The sequence below is a fragment of the Mobula hypostoma genome, chromosome 16 (genome assembly GCF_963921235.1).
Source record: "Mobula hypostoma chromosome 16, sMobHyp1.1, whole genome shotgun sequence".
Taxonomy (NCBI): Eukaryota; Metazoa; Chordata; class Chondrichthyes; order Myliobatiformes; family Myliobatidae; genus Mobula; species Mobula hypostoma.
In genome coordinates, this window is record NC_086112.1 from 65390066 (window position 1) to 65412636 (window position 22571).

At 39.9% G+C, this 22571-nt stretch overlaps 1 protein-coding gene across 1 annotated transcript; it reads left to right on the top strand.

Annotated features, from left to right (window-relative positions):
• The first annotated feature begins 243 nt into the window (after nucleotides 1–243).
• LOC134357597 (cysteine-rich protein 2-like) lies at nucleotides 244–15821 on the top strand. The gene is made up of 4 exons (XM_063069219.1): nucleotides 244–382; nucleotides 1270–1364; nucleotides 10551–10605; nucleotides 15114–15821. The coding sequence occupies exons 1-4, from the start codon at nucleotides 340–342 to the stop codon at nucleotides 15188–15190; spliced, it is 270 nt and encodes an 89-aa protein (XP_062925289.1). The 5' UTR covers nucleotides 244–339; the 3' UTR covers nucleotides 15191–15821.
• The last annotated feature ends 6750 nt before the right edge of the window (nucleotides 15822–22571 follow it).

Below are 22571 nucleotides of genomic sequence, written 5' to 3' on the forward strand. Positions count from 1 at the left end.
ACCACCTCTCATTTACTGACAAACAACATATTTTTCAAAATAAGTAATTAAATAAACGCAAACTTACTTAAAACTTGACAAAGATCTTTGTCATGTTTCTATGTTTCACAAAATACAAAATAAGTTTTTAGGAAATATTATGAGTCATGCAGCTTGATAGTTTTTGATGAATAGTGTTTTAGTTAAGTTCCTGAGAGACTTTGCTAATAGTTGCCTTAAAGAAAACCACATCCTGCCTATAAAGCTAACACGTCACATTTCAACCTTTTCCTGTCAGGTTTATTTTACATTTTTAAAATCTTTATCTACTATAGGACTGAATTGAGAGATTTTTTAAATATGCTTTCATATTGTCCAAGTTGTGGGAAACCTGTCTATTTTGGTGAGTGTGCAAATCTTCAGAACATATTACTTAGTCAAAGGAAAAATTAATTTTGTAAACATGTTGGTGTGGCTTGTTCCCTCTTGCAGTCGGTACAGAGTTGTGTAACTCAACTGAATGCTTTTTTAAGAATATGGCGACAGAGACATAATATGTTCTTCTAAAGATTTTAAAGGGAGAATTTACTTTGACCTTAAACAGAAAAATTACAGAAATTTCTGGAACAGTCACAATGAGATGATTGTACAATGTGTGAACTTATTTATCAAAGTGTTTAGACCTGAGCTTGACAGATTAATTAGTACAGAGTGAAGATGAATGTTTGTTAAGTATAACTAAAATAATTAACTCCTCTCTTTTTAAAACCGTCAATGGATGCGTTTTCTGTGAAGTGAGTGCACCATACGGTGAGCAAGGTGGCTTTGGAGCTACTTGTCTTACAGCTGTCCGTAGATAAGGAACAGGACTCCATTTCAGTCACATGCCAATTTGTCATTGCACAAATGGCATATAAAAAACAGCATAAAGGGCGCATTATCGTTTTTCATTAAAAAATCTCACTGAGGTGATACTTTGTCTTAGAAGTCAGCCTCAGATACTGCTCTTATAAGAAACATGTTGAAAAGAATCTTTTAGATAAAACAGCTAATCCAAACAGACAGAAAGGGATATCCGTATCATAATGAAATCTCTGTTAGGGCCAATATTAAAGGTGTACTTGTTCGAGAAAGATAAAAGGGTATGTCTCATCTACCATTCAGTTGCTCTGAATCAAACAGATCTTGGCAAAATTTTTGCCATTTATAGGGGGAAAAGTGTTTCAGCTTGTACTAGTGATTTTTTTTCAGTTATGAAAGCATTCTTTATTAACACTATTCTTTCTGCAGGGGAGAAAAAGCGATCCTTAGGCAAAGATTACCACCCACTTTGTCTGAAATGCTACCGGTGCAAGCGTCAGTTAAGTCCTGGCCAGCATGCAGACGTAAGTGCAGTCTTAAGCCTTTTCTGTTCGCCCCAATGTCTTATTGCCTGGTCGCATTATTATAATCTGGCCTATCAACCTAGTTCTATGCTTGTCTCCTGGTGGGAATTATAAACAACCAGAACATCTGCCGCTTCTTTTTTAATCATGAACATCAATATCTCTTGCCTCGTGTACATCTGGAGATGAAACTAATTATGCTTCGCCTTGATCTGGGTTAGAATTCCACAACTGGGATTCTCCCCATTTACATGGCAGAGCACCAGGGAGAATGTGATTCTCAGCAAGCTTGCTTACTTGAGCAGGGATAAATTGAGAGGTTCAGCTGCATTATGTGTGTTGTGCATTGCTGTGTGTGCATCAGTGTAAATGAATGCTGTAACATGAGTAACTGGCATGAAGGTTGTTGGAATAAATAAAGGATATGAATTTAAATCACACTGACTAACTCTACAGGGTAAAAGTAAGACAGCAAATTAATACATTTTAAAATAGCCTTACACATGTTACAGAGGCTGTTAATGTGAACCATATGGAGCTCGAAGACATTTTGTAATGACATGCTTTATGCAAATATAACTTTAAAATATCAAAATGCCTATTTTGGAAATCCACTTTAAAATGAGTAAAGGAACCAGCCAATCAAACACTTCAAAGAATAGATGAGGACTAAACATTTCTTTCATCATCAGTAACATAATCTAATCCTTCAGAATGACTACAAATGCAATCAAAATACAGTCAGACAAAGCAAGGCTACCCAAAAACATACATATGCTTTAAATTTGTTTTCTTATGTGTATCTTTATTATGAGCAATTGACTTTAATAAAAGATTAAAGGTACATATATCTGAAATACTGAAGCTGCTGAAGCAAGAGATGCAGTAGTAATTTGCTTGGGGCTGGCAAGAGAGACTGTAACACTCAAACTCACCTCAGATGGTAGATTTCTAATGGTATTTATTTCACCTTCACCTTGCTTTTAACTAACGTCTTTTTATCTTTTATTTTCATGTTTATTTTATCTTGTGTTCACGTTTGTCCTTTTATCCCATTGTAAAGCACTTTGAACTGCATCATTTTTATGAAAAGAGCTCTGTACATAAAATTATTTATTTATTTATTCTTAGCTCAAGCTGGTAAAACCTGAGGTACAGGCTTAGCCAAGCACTCTCATTTCTCAATTGTGAGCAACTTTTGGACAGCACTAGTGGTGTTTAACATTGTTGCTTTCTTGAGATTTACATAGATATTGCTGTGTAGGCCTAATTGTTTAATGTTATTGTGTAGTGACTTTGGGATGACACCAGTTGTAGATATTACTATCGGGGCAATGTGTACCCTGTTCATGTTCCATAGTCTTTCAATTTCCTCTTTTAATTCAGCATATTTCTGGTGTTTTTCACTTATTGATTTATGTATGTTATGTATGTTTGGAATGACTATACCTATTGAGTAAGTTGTTCTTGGCTGTCTATCCTGTAATATTATGTCCAGACAGTTGTTATTATTGTTATTATTATTTTCCATTTTTTTCACAGCTCAAGCTGGTAAACCCTAAGGTATGGGCATAGGCAAGCACATTCATTTCTCAATTGCAAAGAACTTTCAGACAATTCTAGTGGTGTCTATTATTGTGGCTTTCTGGAGATTTACACAGATATTTCTGTGTGGCCTTAATTGTTTAATTGTGTAGTTAATGATTATTATGATTACCCAATGTTAATAGTGGATTAGTCGTAATATAATTTGCAGGACTCTGAATCTAAAACTGGATCTGGCTTGCATTTGTAGTAAGGTTTAGTGTTTTTTATGAGTTTGCATTTTAAAGCAAGATTTTGGTGAATGATGTTTGCCACTTGATTGTGCAAGTGTAAGTAATTGGATGGTGTTAAAGTGCTACAGGATCCTGTAATGTGTTGGGTTGCTTCTGCCTTCTCTTGGCATTTTTTGCATTTATTGTCTTGAATTTATTGGTCTTTTATTATGTATTTTGATTATTTTTTGTATTAACCATCTGGTCTTGTATAGCCACAAAGAACCCTTCCTTCTAGGAAGAGATTTCCAACTATGAGCCAGGCATTTGATGCTTCCTTATCGACATTTAGTCTGCTCAGATCATTATTACTAGACTGAATTTCGGTCATCATTCAGATGTCTGGTAGGTGGAAATCCATCATCATGTGTTTCACCCAAAAACAAGTTGCCAATAATCTGCACTAGTTTATAGAGAGAATACTTGACCTAGGTAGTTATAGAAAGCATTGATAACTTTCATTTATGTAAGTGTCTTTAACATATAGAAAAAGAAACCCGAGGCAAGTTTAGTACCAAGTCACACCATGAAATGTTACCATATGCAAGTAAAAGACTGGTTGAAAGGTAGGTTTAAAGTAAGAGAAATATAGAGAGGTAAAGCTATTTAGGGAGGAATTTCAGAATCTGGGGCTGAGGAATGTATGGCTATCATTGGTTGTGCCATGAAAATCAGGCATGCGGAAGAAGCAAGGATTGGATGAATGCAGAGATCCTTGAAGGTTGAACTGGAGGAAAAACACAGATATATTTAAAACATAAACAACAGGAATTCTGCAGATGCTGGAAATTCAAGCAACATACATCAAAGTTGCTGGTGAACGCAGCAGCTTTGATGTATATTTAAAACATGTTATATTTGAATGCACACAACATGTGGAACAAAGTAGATGGTCTTGCAGCACAGTTAGAGATTGGAGGGTACGGTATAACACTGTGGGCATCACTGCGTCATGGCTGAAAGAAGATCATATTTGAAAGTTTAACATCCAGGGATACACATTGTATCAACAAGACAGGCAGGTAGGCAGAGAGTAGGCAGAAAGAGGTGACATAAGATTGGAAGATGTAGAATCCTTGTGGGTGGAGTTAAGAAACTGCAAGTTTAAAGAAGTTCTGATGGGAGTTGCATACAGGTCTCTGAACAATAGCCAGGATGTGAGATACAAATTACAATGGGAGATAGAAAAGGCATGTAAAAAGGGCAATTTACGATTGTCACAGGGGATTTCAATATGCAGGTAGATAGGGAAAATTAGGTTGGCACTGGATCCAAAGGGAGGGAATTTGTAGCATGCCTACAATAGGTCATTTTATGGCAGCTTGTGGTTGAACCCACTAGGGGAAAGGTGATTCTGAATTGGTTGTAGTGTAATGATCCAAAGTTGATTGGGGAGCTTAAGGTAAGGGAATCCTGAGGAGTCAGTGATCATTATATGATAAAATTAACTGTGCAGTTGAGAGGAAGAAGCTAAAGTCAGACGTATCAGTATCACAGTGAAGTAATGGGAATTACAGAGGCATGAGAGAGGAGCTGGCCAGTGTTGACTGGAAGGGTACATTAGCAGGAATGCCAGCAGAACAGCAAATGGCTGGAGTTTGTACTGGCAATTCAGAAAGTGCAGGATAGATGTATCTCAAAGATGAAGTGGTAATCTAAAGCAGTGGTCCCCAACCACCGGGCCGCAAAGCATGTGCTACCAGGCCACAAGGAAACAACATGATTTGGCGATATGAAACGATATGAGTCAGCTGCACCTTTCCTCATTCCCTGTCACGCACTGCTGAACTTGAACACCACCCCCCTGGTCGGCCAGTCTACAAGAACATTGTCAATATTAAAGCAGTCCGCGGTGCAAAAAAGGTTGGGGACCCCTGATCTAAAGGGCAGATGATACAACCATGGCTGACAAGGGAAGTCAAAGACAGCATTAAAGCAAAAGAGAGGGTGTATAATATAGCAAAAATTAGTAGGGAATTAGACGATTGGGAAGCTTCTAAAAACAAATGGAAGGCAACTAAGAAGTCATAAGGAGAGAAAAGATGAAATATGAAGGTAAGCTAGCCAATAAGATAAAAGAAGATACTAAAAGTTTTTTTCAGATATATATAAAGAGTAAAAGAGGAGCAAGAGTGGATATCAAACCACAGGAAAATGATGCTGGAGAGATAGTAATAGGGGGCAACGAAATGGCGGATAAGCTTAATAAGTATTTTGCATCAGTCTTCAGTGTAGACGACACTAGGAGTATGCCAGAAATTCAAGAGTGTCAGGGAGAGTATAGTTGCTATTTTTGAGAAGCAGATACTTGGAAAGCTGAAAGGTCTGAAGGTAGATAAGTCACTTGAACCAGATGGAGTAGAGGGTTCTGAAGGAAGTACAATACCATAATTCCATGTGTTGATCCATGCCCTGAACTCATCTGCCTTTCCTTCAATACTTGCATTGAAATATACTGTACACAACTCAGAACATTTATCCCATCTTGTGCAATCTTTTGCTTCCTGACTTCGTCTGAGGTCTTAAAAACATCTGTCTCCACAATCACTCTACTAGAGTTCTGGCACTCTGGTTCCCATCCCCCTGCAACTCTAATTGAACCCCCCCCCCCCACCCTCCCTCCATCCAGTACTTGCAAACCGTCCCACTAGGATATTAGTTCCCCTCCAGTTTAGGTGCAAACCTTCTCTTCTATACAGGTCCCACCTTCCCTGGAAGAGAGCCCAATGATCCGAAAATCTGAAGCCCTTCCTCCTGCACTAACTCCTTAGCCATGTGTCAAATTGTATTAATTTCCTTTTTCTGACCTCACTAACACATGGCATGGTAACAACCCTGAGATCACAACCCTGGACTTAGCACCTAATTCCCTAAACCAGTTATCCTTGTTGTTTATTCTGACAGGCACATGCTAGCCTTGTACTCTCAAAATTACATTTTTGAAGGCTTCCCACTTACGAAGTACACTTTTGCTAGTAAACAGCCTGTCTCAATCCACGTTTGCCAGATACTTTCTGATACCATCAAAATTGGCCTTTCTCCAATTTAGAATCTCAGCCCAAAAACCAGACCCATCTTTTTCCATAATTACCTTGAACTAATGGAAGTATAATCACTGGATCATTGGCACTTCTATATAATGATTAAGGAAACTTTTGAACACATTTGACAAACTCTATCTCATCTAGTTCTTTTACAGTATAGGAGTCCCAATCAATATGTGGAAAGTTAAAATCACCTACTATCACAACCTTATGTTTCTTGCAACAGTCTGAGGGTCTCTCTACAAATTTGTTCCTCTAAATCCCTTGGACTGTGATGTGGTCTATAATATAGCTCTATTAACATGGTCATACCTTTCTTATTTCTCACTTCCACCCATAACATCTCACTGGACGAGTTCTCCAGTCTGTCCTGACTGAGCACTGCCTTGATGTTTTCCCTGACTAGTAACGTCACCCCTCCCCCCTTAATCCCTCCCAATCCATCAAGCCTAAAGCAACATAACCCCAGAATAGTGAGCGGGCCAGTCCTGCCCCTCCTGCGACCAAGGCTCACTAAAGGCTACAATATCATCATTCCATGTGTTGATCCATGCCCTGAACTCATCTGCTTTCCCTTCAATACTTCTTGCATATTCTAAGAGACTAGATATATGAGTACTTGGGTAGACGTGGACTGACAGTCAGCATGGCTTTGTGCGTGGTAGGTCGTATTTAACCAATCTTGTAGAATTTTTCAAAGATGTTACCAGGAAAGTTGATAAAGACAAAGCAGTGCATGTTATCAACATGGACTTTAACAGGGCATTTGGCAAGGTCCTGCATGGGAGGTTGGTGAAGAAGGTTCAGTTACTAGGCATTCAATATGAGGCAGTAAAATGGTTTTGCAGAAAGTGGTAGTAAATGGTTGCCCTTCTGACTGGAGGCCTGTGATGAGTGGAGTGTTGCAGGGATTGGTGCTGGGTCTGTTATTTGTGATCTGTATCAATGATCTGGATGATAATGTGGTAAAGTGAATCCACAAATTAGTGGATGACATCCAGACTGGGGGTATAGTGGACAGCGAGGAAGACTACCACAGCTTGCAGTGGGATCTCGACCAGCTGGAAAGATGGCTGATGAAATTTAATGCTGAGAAGTGTGAGGAGTTTCATTTTGGATGAGCAACCAGGGTAGTCAGGTTACACTTTGGATACCAACTAGGGTCAGACTTACACAGTGAGGAGCAGGGCACTGAGGAGTGCGGTGGAACGGAGGGATCTGGGAATACAGATCCATAATTCCTTGAAAGCGGCCTCACAAGTAGATAGGGTCATAAAGAAAGCTTTTGGCACATTGGCCTTCATAAGTTAATGTATTGAGTACAGGAGTTGGATGGTTATGTTGAAATTGTATAACATGTTGGTGAGGCCTAATTATATTAGAAGGGAGGATAGTTACACATAAATTATTTCCGTAAATCTAATCTCAGTCATTTAAAAGGTTTTGATTGTCAGGAATATTCCCAGTATCTCTCTCTGTGACTATACAAATGTCACTGTAGGCAGCCTTGTCTAGCACCTCTATGATCTTGCCCTTTCTTATCTTTAATTTCCTTCAGTCTAAAAGCCGTCCAAAATATTTTTGCCTCTCTCACTCTAGACTTACGATCATCCTCTAACTTCATTGCTCCCACATTGATTGTTGGGTTTCAACTATCATGACTCTAAAATTTTTTAAGTTGGCGTTTCAACCAAACCTATGCTAATGTGCCACATTTTGGTTCATTTACAAGCTTGGATTAGAAATATTCCTGTGAATCAACTTGGAGGGGCTATATAAATGTACCCAAGCACCAAGTAGTTCAAATGGGGATTAGTCTAGCTACCCAACAAGCACAGTTTTGAGGGATCATCATGAAAAAAAATCACTCATCACTATGATGTGCTTTATATAAAGGTTTTCGGGCAGGTGGGGCTGGTCAGCCTTGGATGGCAGCCCGCCTAGGAGAAGGAAAACTGATTTTAAACCTCCGCTGCCTTGCAGCCATACCCACCTCCGGGAATGGCTTTGGGAGTAAACCCTGAGGAAGGAATCCGGAGTCGGTGTCCCTAAGGCAGTTTGATGTTGTTTACAACTTCACTCTGGCAACCTCTGCGATGACACTGTATCAGCACTTGCCCTTCCCTTGGACTACATCAGTGATGTGGAGAGGGGGAACCTTGCTGCACGGGCAACAGCCGGTTCTTCAAATCTTCCCACCCTGGAGAGGACACAGTCCAACAGAGGCCCAAAACCATCATCCCCTGGGATTAAAGGTTTAGTTTCCTTTTGCTGTCATCCAACTACATTTCAATCACGCTTTATATGTAGGAATTTTCTGAACTAATTGCCTAAAAGGCGACAGAATGTTATATTCTGTAGGTTTATTAAACCATTATATAAACAAACATAACCCAGGACATGAGATTAATTTTATAGAATTAATTCTCATTGTTACTATCAAGAAGGTACAGGAAGCTGAAGACACGCACTCAACATACACATACATTTTAGAAATAGCTTCCTTCCCCCCGCCCACCACCATTAGATTTCTGATTGGACAATGAACCCATGTACACTCCCTCACTACTTTTCACTTTCGTTTTTGCTCTCTTTTTGCACTACTTGTTTATATATACTTCTTATTGTAATTTAGTTCTTTATTATTATGTATTGCAATCTACTGCTGCCGCAAAACAACAAATTCCACAGCACATGCTACAGATATTAAACCTGACTCTGATTGAATACTTGTTTGGACTAATGGTCAATTAATTTTGAAGAAGTGCTGACAGAAACTTAGATTCCTGGAATAAGCAAAGCTACCCTATTAGCCTGAATAACTAAGTTTACTTAGCAGCTCCGGAGTGCTGAGTGGTTATTTCTTCTGACATGTAAGGAGATTGGTCTCTGGGCAATAAGTCAATCAGTTAGGAGTGAGGTGAGAAGAAATATCTTTACTGAAGGGGTTTACAGTGGTTGTTCATTGAATGTGGGGAGGGGCAGAAAAATAGAAAAGGTACAGGACAGGCCACAATATCCAATGCGAGAGCAGGTTTGAGATGCAACGTGGGCCTATTTATTGTGCAGGCAGTAAGCAGCACTTGAAATGGATGGTATCATGAGCTGCATATATAGGCATCCGTTAGTCTCATGAGACCATGGATTTGTGCCTTGGAAGGTTTCCAGGGTGCAGGCCTGGGCAAGGTTGTATGGAAGACCAGCAGTTGCCCATGATGCAAGTCTCCCCTCTCCACGCCACCGATGTTGTCCAAGGGAAGGGCATTAGGACCCATACAGCTTGGCACCGGTGTCATCGCAGAGCAATGTGTGGTTAAGTGCCTTGCTCAAGGACACACACACCGCCTCAGCCAAGGCTCGAACTAGTTACCTTCACATCACTAGACGAACGCCTTAACCACTTGGCCACGCGCCAACACAGTTGATAATGAGCCTACATGCTACCACCATCCTCCTAACACGTACCATGCCACAATAAACAGCATTTACACCAACTAGAGGCTTCAGCTGCTACACTCGGCTGGCTTCAAGTGAAACAGAGAAGCTAGCTGAGCCTTGAAAATACAGTCACCATAATCAGCCTCCTTCTGTAGTCCTGCAGCTTCGTGCAAACCTTACTTTCATCAGCAAGCATGAGCATAGTTGTAGGTGCTTCTTAGGAGAATTTATAATTGTCAGACATCTACTGCCCCATGTCTGTAGTCAAATGCTGTACATTAACTGCTTGAACAGGTTTTTTGAGTGAGAAATATCATCAGATAAACGCATATTGTAAGCCTCTGGATGATAAATGTGAGTTTCTGTTTACAAGAGTCTACAATCATTGATGACAGTTCATTTGTTCAGATTACTATACTGTTGGAGGTGCAGTTATTAAACAAAAGTTCTTAATGACATCTCCTTCTCAATCAATATTACGAAAAAGAGACTGCCGGGACATTCATCGCCATTTGTTGAATGTGGAATTTTGTTGTGTATATTTCCCATTATGTCTAAAGCATGAGACTGTGACAAAAGTAGAAAAGTGAAAAATGGGAAAATCTGCAGATGCTGGAAATCCAAGCAACACACACAAAATACAGGAGGATCTCAGCAGGCCAGGCAGTATCTATGGAAAAGAGTACAGTCAATGTTCAGGCCACGATTTTTCGCCAGTCCTGCTGAAGGGTCTCAGCCCAAAACATCCACTGTACTCTTTTTCATAGATGCTGCCTGGCCTGCTGAGTTCATCCTGCATTTTGTGTGTGTTGCAAGTAAAAAAAAAAGGATATTTGTGGATGAAAGACATTTTCCAAATTAATTTCATTGTTGTTTCTTTTGCTTAGCATGATGAGAAACCATACTGCAGCCACTGCTACCTACAGTATTTTGGACCAAGAGGTAAGGTAGTATATTCAAAGTAAAATTTATTATCAGCGTGCATACATGTCTCCAGCCTGAGATTCATTTTCTGTGGGAACACTAAGCAAATCTATAGAACAGTAACTGTAAACAGGATTAATGAACAATAAACTGTGCAAATGCAAATATATATAAATAGCAATAAATAACGAGCATAAAATGACAAGATAAAGAGTCCTTAAAGTGAGACCATCAGTTGTGGGAACACCAGAAATAGAATGAGTGTAGTTATCCCCTTTTGTTCAAGAGCCTGATGATTGAGGGGTAGAAACTGTTCTTGAACCTGGTGGTGCTTTCCTACAGCAACGCTTCATGTAGAAGTGGTCAATGGTTGAGAAGGTTGTACCTGTGATCTGTTGGGCTGAATCCATTGGCATTCCTAGTATTCATCTATTATAATAAAGAGACCATAGACACAGACAAATAGTGAAACACAGAAGTACGCATACACAAAGATAGAAGGGTATTGGACATGCTGGAGGCAGGAAACATGTCCCCGATGTTGGGGGAGTCCAGAACCAGAGGCCACAGTTTAAGAATAAGGGCTAGACCATTTAGAACGGAGTTGAGGAAAAACTTTTCCACACAGAGGGTTGTGGTTCTGCGGAATGCTCTGCCTCAGAAGGCAGTGGAGGACAATTCTCTGGATTCTTTCAAGAAAGAGTTAGATAGAGCTCTTAATGATAGCAGAGTCAAAGGATTTGGGGAGAAGGCAGGAACAGGGTACTGATTGTGGATGATCAGCCATGATCACAGTGAATGGCGGTGCTGTCTCGAAGGGCTGAATGGCCTAATCCTGCACCCATTGTCTATTGTCAATAGCTGTATATACACACAAACACACGCTAACCACAGATTAACATAACCTTAATGATTTGACAGATTCATTTCAAAATTTATTTCCACATTTTTGTGGTTAATATAACCTTGGAGATAACTAACACATTTTTTCACCAGCTTCCATTCACCCTGATCTATTGTTCACTCACTCTGTTTCCTCATGTTGTCCTATGCAGGAAAATCTTCAAATAATTGGTTTTCATAACCAAAATGCTGTGCGTTTTATGGAAAGTTTTAGTATCAATCATAAATAGATTTGACAGCTTGTGGGTTAGCTCTAGCAAAATGAAATTGGTTCACAAAGATTAAGCTAGCTGTGGTTAAACTGGAAAACTTGCAGAGAAGATTTACAAGGATGTTGCCAAGTCTAAAGAGCCTGAGTTATAGAGAGAAGTCAGACTAGGTCTTTATTTCTTAGAATGCCAGAGAATAAGAGGTGACCTTATAGAAATGGTTAAAATAATGAGAGGTGCAGATAAGGTGAATGGTAACGGAAGAGTCCAAAACTAGGAAGCACAGATTTAGGATGAGAAGGGAAAAATTTGAAAGAGAACTGAGGGGAAACTTTTTCATGCAGAGGGTGATGAGCACATGGGATGATCTGCCAGAGGCAGTTGGCGAGGCAGATACAATAGTATCGTTTAAGAAGTATTTAGCCAGGTACTCGGAGGAGTGGGGCTTGGAGGGATATGGGCTGAATGCAGGAAATTGGGAAGAGCTGGCTGAGTAACATGAACAGCATGGAGCCATTGGGCAGAAAGGCCTGTTTCTGTCCTGTATTGCTTTGTGACTCAATGACTCTAACTGAATTCAGTCTTGTTTACAAAGGATTACAGTCCATTTTGGCAATCCATTTTATTTCCTTTCAGACGTAGTTGTTAGTAATGCCAAGATTTCCAATGGAATTACAGTTTGAAAGTCTCCACACCATCTAAGTGATGCACTGAGAGAAGGCTACACTGTCAGAAGTGTTGACTTTCCAGCGAAACATTAAATAAAGACACCATTTGCTCTCTCATGTGCTTACCAGTGATCTTATATCAATATTTGCAAAAAATGTGTCTTGCAGTGCCTGAACAATTCTCTTTCCTCATCAGGTAACACTACTAAAACAGATTATTTATCCTCTGAATGCACAAATTGTCTGCCACACTGGCTGCGTTAAAAACAACTGTAGTACGAGGGATGATTGATAAGTTTGTGGCCTAAGATACAAGGCGTCAATTTTAGAAGACCTATCACATTTATTTTTCCTACATTTACACACTTAGTCCAGCAGTCGTGGAGCATACGCATCCCTCCTTTGTAGAAGTTGGCGTCTTGGACCTCCAGAAGTGGTCCACAGCAGGGGTGATTGATAAGTTCATGGCCTAAGGTAGAAGGAGATGAGTTATTAACTTCAAACTTTCTGCATTTTCACTAAAAGAGTTGAACTGCACGTGTATGTAACGAGAGCTGTATAACTCATCTCCTTCTACCTTAGGTCACAAACTTATCAATCACCCCTGCTGTGGACCACTTCTACAAAGAAGGGATCTGAATGCTCCACGACCGCTGGACTAAGTGTGTACGTGTAGGAGGGGACTATGCTGAAAAATAAATGTGCTGGGTTTCCTAAAATTGACTCCTTCTACCTTAGGCCATGAACCTATCAATCACCCGTCGTACTTAAACAATTCACTGGCTGTGAAATGCTTCAGTATCTCCTGGAAATGCAAAAGATGCTTTATAGCCCATAAATGCAAGTTTACTCTTTCTTTCAATCTATGATTTTTATTTCATCACTGTTTTAACCACTTCTTTTTATATACTTCTGTTTTTTTTTAAAACTGAAACACTGTGGAAACCATGGTCTTCTCTCTGATTATAACTAAAGGTACTTACTTTGTTCTTGTGGTGTAAATTGGAAAGATTACCACTTATTGCCTCCCCTTAATAAACCTGAGCTAGTGACGACATGCTTTATTCCTGTTTCTCACCAATTCTTTATATAACTCCACAGTTTGCTAGGATATTTCATGAACTGTATTGTGTAGAGTTTCATAACCATCAAACCAGGTTCCCTTTTTCTACTGCCCAAAGATTTCAACAACTCAACAGCTCCACAGTCTTGAGCTACAAATCATGCAATATTTGTAATTAAAAGGTACTACGTTGAGTTAGTCTATGATGTAGCATTGCCACGTTTCCATATCTACAAACAAATTGTAAGTACTATTTTATCAGACTTATACCATTATCTGTAACACAATCACTGAATTTTGATTCGTGCAATCAAATCCATTCAGTAAATAGATCTGATATTTTGTGGTTTAACATTAGCCAAAACTGAAGTTCATAGTGATTATGTTACCAGTTTGGTCTATACAAAACACTTGTCAACTTTGGCAATCCTGATTAATAGTTTCTGTTATAATGGCTACTAAAGTCTGAATTACCTGTGGAATTTCAGTTCAAGAGTCTCTACTTTACAGTATACACTCCTGATATTCTGCTCTGTGGTACTACAAACACTACAGTTGGGACAAACAGGAGCAGGTGGATCAGTTAACACAATATACTTGAACACAGTATACATAGAACCTTTCCTCTTCCATCATTATCAATTTGGAAGGTTTCACTGCTTCACAGAAACAATGATTAAGGTTCAAATGCAGTCAAGTTCTTGACATAGTTGCTGCATGCTAAGTATGTGTACGCCAGCATGACGACAGAGATACGCAGTCCAATTACTGACAGCAAAGGAAAGATTCTGTGTCTTCACACACCGGATGTCAAGCACACATGAAACACAGCAGTAAGCAAGTCACCTCAACTGTCATGCACTAAGGTTATTACATATACATCTACAGGATGTACCTTAAGAACACTACAATGTAACTTGCATTTCATATCACCTTCTAACTAAGAATGTTGGCAAAGCAATATTAGAACAACAACAGTCTGTACCATGGTATGTCTTCAGAAAGTGAATCTTGAATCCCAATTCTCCTAAGGGGTTTAGTAGTTAAATTTTCCATTTACTTTATGTATAAAACTATACTACAAGAAGAAAACTAAATGGCAATACCCCCGTTTTGGTTGGGAGATCTAAGGCAGTGATTTCAGTATGCAACTATTCAGGTTGGGACTGCAGCTGGTGATGTACTGTACTTTCACAATTATCTTCACAGACAAACACAGAGTATCTAAGTATCTATTGTAGCTTCTTGTAAATTTTCCTTCCAAGTCTGAGGTAAATCAAAGTTCTAGGAACATAGAAATTTAAAAAAAATCAGTATCAAAGTAGTTTTCTAAATAAATTACAGGCATAGAGTGAACAATAAGTGAGAAGTGAATAGTCCATGAAGAAGCAACTTAGTCAGAACTGTGTACAGGTTTGAGAGATTTAATGAAGCAATATGAAATCCAAAGAGCTGAGCTGATATGCACATATTTAGCAGGGATGTAACGAAATACACAATGTGCAGTTTTAGATACTAATCATTCTAAAGAAACAAACTAAATGTTAAATCATGCCCATACAGTTCTGTAAGGCAAGCAATTTGAGAACTATGTATAAGCTCAGTGGGTGAAGTTTCTAATGTCTGATACTTTGTTAATATTCATTTACCATTCATTTCATTGCTGCTTGTATTTCACTGCAGGACCAAGGCGGCCAGCATCTCGAACTACCTCTGGAGCAGCGGGATCCAATGTTCCAGTTGAGAACCCCAGCACTTAGCTTCATCCTGTTTCAGAATGACTTGCAGCTTTAACTCTTGAGAAAATCAGAACAGCAACATACAGAAAAGTAACAGCTTGTAGAAACAATTTTATCTTTAGAAATTAATTAGTTGCTGCGCTCCATTGTTGTGTAAATGAGAAAATGTTTCAAAGTGACTTGATCTCAAACCATCCATGGTAATATAGCTTTGTACATGAAACCAATCTGTTTGCTTCAGAATGTCTGACAGTAATTCTGTGGTCCTGTTTGTACTTCTAGTGAAATCAAGTCTTCAAAGGACAATACAGAAATCTATGATTCTTCATAAAGCAGCTCATTGTTATCCTTTTTTCCATCCAACACATTAATTTGATTGATTGGAGACAAGCTGCTGTGAAACAGACTGGTCTCTACAGACTGGTTAGTGTTCCAACCATTCGTGCACTGAATCAATTGCAGAAACCATTGTATGGACTGCTATTTGCAGCTATACATGAGTAACCCGTGCAATAGAATGTCATTTTATTTGTAAGAATTTTATATCTTTCTGTAATAAAAAACTTATTTCTGCACTTACTGTCTGCATCTCTTGATTTCCTGTTGCTACACTATTATCATTTTCTCACTTTAAATTCCATGTATAAAAGAAAATTTGTATGTCAACTAATCATTGACTGAAATATAGTTACTGAGTTTCCAGATGGTTTCTGAAAATAAAAGTTGATGCTATGTTTGCTCTCTCTGAACAGAAATTTCTTATCATTGAAATCGGATTTCATCTATCATTTGGTGCAACAAAAGAGATGCCTCTGCCAAATTAAACCTCCTCAAAAAATTCACAGCATTGTTAAAAAGTAGATTTGAAACAGGGTATTTCAAATCCAGAAAGAAGCTTTAACACTTAGCACAGTTGGCTCCTGACAGTACCTCAGTTCAGAGCAAACTGCAAACATTTTGCACAAAGGAGTTGGAGAAAGATGTCAGCCCTTAATGGCAGATTCATCATGGCAGTCAGCCAACACCAACTCACATTATTAATGCCGCAGAGGAAAGAGAAGCTGCAGTGGAAAGGGAGAGAGTTCCCATATTCACGGGGATGTTCTGGTGAATGGGAGAGGTACTGTCTTCTGGCATGGGGAGGGGCTGGTTATCCACCAGAAACTTGCTTAAGCCAACGTAAGAGATTGATAAAAGGTGGCTTGAATGCAGGCCCAGAGCAATTTAACATTCTTCATATGACAAGCCATTCAATCCTGGGATCATTTTTGTGAACCTCCTTTGAACCCTCTCCAGTTTCACCACATCCTTTCTTAGATAAGGGGCCCAAAACTGCTCACAATACTCCAAATGAGGCCTCACCAGTGCTTCACATTTAACAACCAGTTAGCAACATTTCATTACAATCACTGCATCCCCTTTGAAATGTTGTTAAATAGACATCTGCAAATGTAAGTGTGCTACCCCTGATAGTGTTTTGGTTTCAGCTTATAAATCCTCTTCAATTTGTCTCTTTTGAGGGGAGGCCCACTGTTTTCCCTATATCAGAACTTCTGAACATCTGCAGGAAGAGCGGGAGAGCATGGGGTAATGGAAATGAAAAAGAAGAGTAGGAGGAAGATGATATTGCAGTGATAACAATATATAATTGTAACTGATAACCAATAGTCATAGTCATAGTCATAGTCATACTTTATTGATCCTGGGGGAAATTGGTTTTCATTACAGTTGCACCATAAATAATAAATAGTAATAGAAATAGTAATAGTAATATTAATATTAGTAAATAGTAAATAGCAATAGTCATAGAAATAATAAATAATTATAGAATAGTAGTAGAAAATAGTAATCAATAGTTAAATAGTAATATGAGTACTACCTCAGAGACTGGTAACAGAAAGAGTGGTTATACACAACCACAAAATAATCTGCAGATTCTGGGGTCAAAGCAACACTCACAACACGCTGGAGGAACTCAGCAGGTCAGGCAGCATCCGTGGAAAAGATCAGTCAACGTTTCGGGCCGGAACCCTTCATCAGGACTGTAGAGGGAAGGGGCAGAGGCCCTATAAAGAAGGTGGGGGAAGGGTGGGAAGGAGAAGACTGGTAGGTTCCAGGTGAAAAACCAGTAAGGGGAAAGATAAAGGGGTGGGGGAAGGGAGGCAGGGAGGGGATAGGCAGGAAAGGTGAAGAAAGAATAGGGGGAAAACACAATGGGTAGTAGAAGGAGGCGGAACCAAGAGGGAGGTGGTAGGCAGCTGGGGGAGGGGACAGAGTGACATAGGGATAGGGGAAGGGAGGGGAAGGGAGGGGAAGGAAATTACCGGAAGTTGGAGAATTCTATGTTCAGACCAAGGGGCTGGAGACTACCTAGACGGTATATGAGGTGTTGCTCCTCCAACCTGAGTTTACCCTCATCATGGCAGTAGAGGAGGCCATGTATGGACATATCTGAATGGGAGTAGGAAGCAGAGTTGAAGTGGGTGGCTACTGGGAGATGAGAAGGAAAAGAAAACACAACACGCTGGAGGAACTCAGCAGGTCGGGCAGCATCCGTGGAAAAGATCGAAGAAGGAAAAGAAAACACAACGCTCTGTCCGCCAAAACAGACAGGATCTCTCAGTATCCACCCACTTCAACTCTGCTTCCCACTCCCAGTGGTTGGCAAATTATTGGAGAAGATTCTTAGAGACAATATTTCTGAGAATTTGGAGACGCATAGTCTGATTAGGGATAGTCGGCGTGGCTTTGAGGAGGATAGGTCGTGCCTTATGAACCTGATTGAATTCTTTGAGGATGTGACAAAACACATTGATAAAGCTAGAGTAGCACATGTAGCGGATATGAATTTAATTAGGTGTTTGATAAGGTTCCACATGGTAGGCTCATTCAGAAAGTCAGGACATATAGGATGCAGAGAAACCTGGCTGCATAGATTCAAAATTGACTCACCCATAGAAGGCAGAGGTGGTAGATGAAGCATATTCTGCCAGGAGCTCAGTAACCAGTGGTGTTCTGCAAGATGCTGTCCTGGGACCCCTGCTCTTTGTGATTTTAATAATGATTTGGATGAGGAAGTGGAAGAGTGGGCTAGTAAGTTTACAAATGATATGAAGATTCATGGTGTTGTGGATAGTGTAGAAGGTTGTCAACAGGACATTGACATGATGTAGAGATAGACTGAGAAGAAGCAGATGGAGGTCAACCTGTGAAGTGATTCACTATGGAGGGTCGAATTTCAAGGCAGAATACAGGGTTAATGTCCGGATTCTCAGTAGTTTGGAGGGACAGAGAGATCTTGGGGTCCATATCCATAGATCCCTCAAAGTTGCCTTTACAATTTTATAGGATATTGATAGGCGAACGGTGTGTTGGCCTTCATTAGTTAGGGTATTGTGTTCAAGAGCCACTAGGTAATGGTTTAGCTCTATAGAAACCTGGTAAGGCCACACTTGGAATATTACATTCAGTTCTGATCGCATCATTATTGGAAGGATGTGGAAGCTTTGGAAAAGATGCAGAGGAGATTTACAAGGATGCTGCCTGGATTAGAGAAAATGTTTTATGAGGATAGATTGAGTGAGATAAGGTTTTGCTCTTTAGAGCAAAGGAAGATGAGAAATTTTTATGATAAGAGGCAGAGATCAAGTGGACAGCCAGAGACATTGTCCCAGGGCAGAAATGGCTAATATGAAGGGACATCATTTTAAACTGCTTGGAGAAAAGTATAGGAGGGATGTCAGAGTTAGGCTTTCTTACACAGAGAGTAGTGGGTGCATAGAACGTGTTGTCAAGGGTGGTAAAGGTAAATACATTAGGATAAATTATCAGACTCTCAAATAGGCACATGGATGACAGAAAAATGGAGGGAAGGATTACATTGATCTTAGAGTGGGTTAAAAGGTCTGCACAACATTGTGGGTCAAAGGGCCTGTACTATGCTGTAACGTTCTATATTCTAAAGAAGAAATGCAGATGCTGGAGATCTGAAATAAAACGTAAATGCTGGAAAATCTCAGCAGATCAGGCAGCATTTGGGAAAAAAAACAAACTGTTAATGGATCAAACCAAAGACCATTCATCCATACTGAGGAAATAAGGAAGTAGAACTCTTTTTGCCAGTTCTGAAGAAGGATCTTCAATGTAGAATGTTAACTGTTTGTCTTTTTGCAGATGTTGTCTGACTTGCTTAGTTTTTCCAGCACTTCCTGTTTTTATTTCAGGTACGAGGACAGGTTTAACAAGGAGGTATGCTCTGCACTAGTGGACTGCAACATGGTATCAGAAGCAGGGAATCTAGTATGGAGTACTGCTGGAGGGAAGGTCTGTGTGTGAAAATTTCCTCAGATAGAAGCCACAAATATGATGTTATTCGTGACAGACTTAATAATATATGCAACACGTGGTCTGGTTTCTACTGTACAGGAGAAGCTACAGCTCTTCAGGGATTTGAGAGGCTACCAAGGAGCAGATTGATGTTTGCATTGAGGTATAAAACACTGTTAGGTGGAGATCCTTGGATACAGGGATGCAAAAGACACTGAGTGTGGTAATTTAGCTGTTCCAAAAGCAGAGGCATAATGCAATTCAGGGTATTGTCCACCTGCATGAACAGAGAATAGGCATATTCAGATCATTCTCCTACGAGAGCAGAAAACTGGAAAGTACAAACTCATCTCTCTTCTGTATTCTGCCAGAAGCAGAGTTCCACACAGTTTCTGTAGAGACTTAACTCAGAAAAGGAGAGAAGGCTGCAGGGATCAGATACCTGTGATTCTAGATCATCTCTGGGTCTGGAGGTTGAAATAATGATATCTCCTCTGAGTGTCAGCAAATCGCCTTCGTTTACACAAAATTCACTTGGTTTGCAGGTTCAGAACATTAATGTCCACTCTATTATAGTCACTAATCATCTCCTGCCTCATCCTCTCAGGCAGCACACTCACCCATGCTCTATCTGCGGCCATCCCAGAATTAGATGAGAAAGCATTAGTGAAAAGTGATTGCTTGAGCAGGAAGGCATGACACTATATACATCACCTTTGATTGTTGTAAGCTGAGTGAATCAGTACTGCTGATACTTCATCAGTTCTGCCCTCCTGCATCCACTGAAATGTTCAATTGGTACAATCACTTAAATGAACTCACTGAAAGTTTCATAATGGATTTCTCTTCATCATTGAGCACGGACTTCATTGGCTTGAAATGTTAGCCTCTTGATGCATTTCCCTACCCACTGCATGCCAATCTGATTGATAGATTGTGTTAGTGCAGTGACATTAGCTACAATGCTGGTGGGCCACCACTGACATTGAGCAACAGTCTGGAAGTCTCACGATCTTGATTAATATTTAGAACTGCAGAATAGAGCTATTCCAAGGAAAATAAATTTTACACAGATGCTACAGGGATTAACATAAGTGCCACTCATCAGGAAATACATAGGTGTTGTAGTAAACCATTTCAGAAATTAGATAGGGATTCATTCATAAATGGCTCATGACCAGTGTGGGTGGATGTTCACAAAAGGATGTGAATGAACGCCAGCCAGGCTGTCCTGGCTCAGAACTTGTGTGCTATGTTAGTAGTAAGGATTGAAGAGTGAACTATAATTTAGTAGGTTTCTTTTAGAAAGTCCTTCTCCACGATGAGCAGCTTATAGTCCTCGTAATCAAAACCTCTCTCTTTAACTGAGATAGCAGATGGTGTGCTTGATGTTAAATGACAAAATCCCCTACTTTGTCCTCCTACTTTTTCTAGGCTTCAGGCTGCATTTCATGGCTCCCAGGCTCAGTTTACATTTATTCCAGGACAGGCTGCTGGTTGATGCTGGCCAAGCTGTGCACTGCGCAACGCATTACAATGAAGATTCTGCACTTGATTGGTAGTTACTGTGGAGAAGCCTCAGGCTACCTTATCTTTATGAAACCAAGAGTTTAGTAATGAGAGATAGCAGGCAACTGCAGGAAACATAAAGTTGTGGTGGTAGGGGATTTTAATTTTCCACATATAGATTGGGAATCCCATACTGTTAGGGGTCTAGATGGTTTAGAGCTTGTAAAATGTGTTCAGGAAAGTTTTCTAAATCAATATATAGAGGTATCAACTAGAGGGGATGCAATATTGGATCTTCTGTTCGGAAACGAGTTAGGACAAGTGACGGAAGTGTGTGTAGGGGAGCACTTTGGTTCCAGTGATCATAACACCATTAATTTCAACTTGATCATGGACAAGGATATATCTGGTTCTAGGGTTGAGGTTCTGAACTGGAAGAAGGCCAGATTTGAAGAAATGAGAAAGGACCTAAAAAGCGTGGATTGGGACAGGTTGTTCTCTGGCAAGGATGTGATTGGTAAGTGGGAAGCCTTCAAAGGAGAAATTTTGAGAGTGCAGAGCTTGTATGTTCCTGTCAGGATTAAAGGCAAAGTGAATAGGAATAAGGAACCTTGGTTCTCAAGGGATATTGCAACTCTGATAAAGAAGAAGAGAGAGTTGTATGGCATGTATAGGAAACAGGGAGTAAATAAGGTGCTTGAGGAGCATAAAAAGTGTAAGAAAATACTTAAGAAGGAAATCAGGAAGGCTAAAAGAAGACATAAGGTTGCCTTGGCAGTCAAAGTGAAGGATAATCCAAAGAGCTTTTACAGGTATATTAAGAGTAAAAGGATTGTAAGGGATAAAATTGGTCCTCTTGAAGATCAGAGTGGTTGGCTATGTGCAGAACCAAAAGAAATGGGGGAGATCTTAAATGGGTTTTTTGCGTCTGTATTTACTAAGGAAACTGGCATGAAGTCTATGGAATTAAGGGAAACAAGTAGTGAGATCATGGAAACTGTACGGATTGAAAAGGAGGAGGTGCTTGCTATCTTGAGGCAAATTAAAGTGGATAAATCCCCAGGACCTGACAGGGTAGTCCCTCGGACCTTGAAAGAGACTAGTGTTGAAATTGCAGGAGCCCTGGCAGATATATTTAAAATGCCAGTGTCTACAGGTGAGGTGCCGGAGGATTGGAGAGTGGCTCATGTTGTTCCGTTGTTTAAAAAAGGATCGAAAGTTAATCCGGGAAATTATAGGCTGGTAAGTTTGACGTTGGCAGTGGGTAAGTTATTAGAGCGAGTACTAAGAGACAGAATCTACAAGCATTTGGATAGACGGACTTATTAGGGAGAGTCAACATGGCTTTGTGCGTGGTAGGTCATATTTGACCAATCTATTGGAGTTTTTCGAGGAGGTTACTAGGAAAGTGGATGATGGGAAGGCGGTGGATGTTGTCTACATGGACTTCAGTAAGGCCTTTGACAATGTCCCGCATGGGAGGTTAGTTAGAAAAATTCATTCTCTAGGTATACATGGAGAGGTGGTAAATTGGATTAGACATTGGCTCAATGGAAGAAGTGGTAGT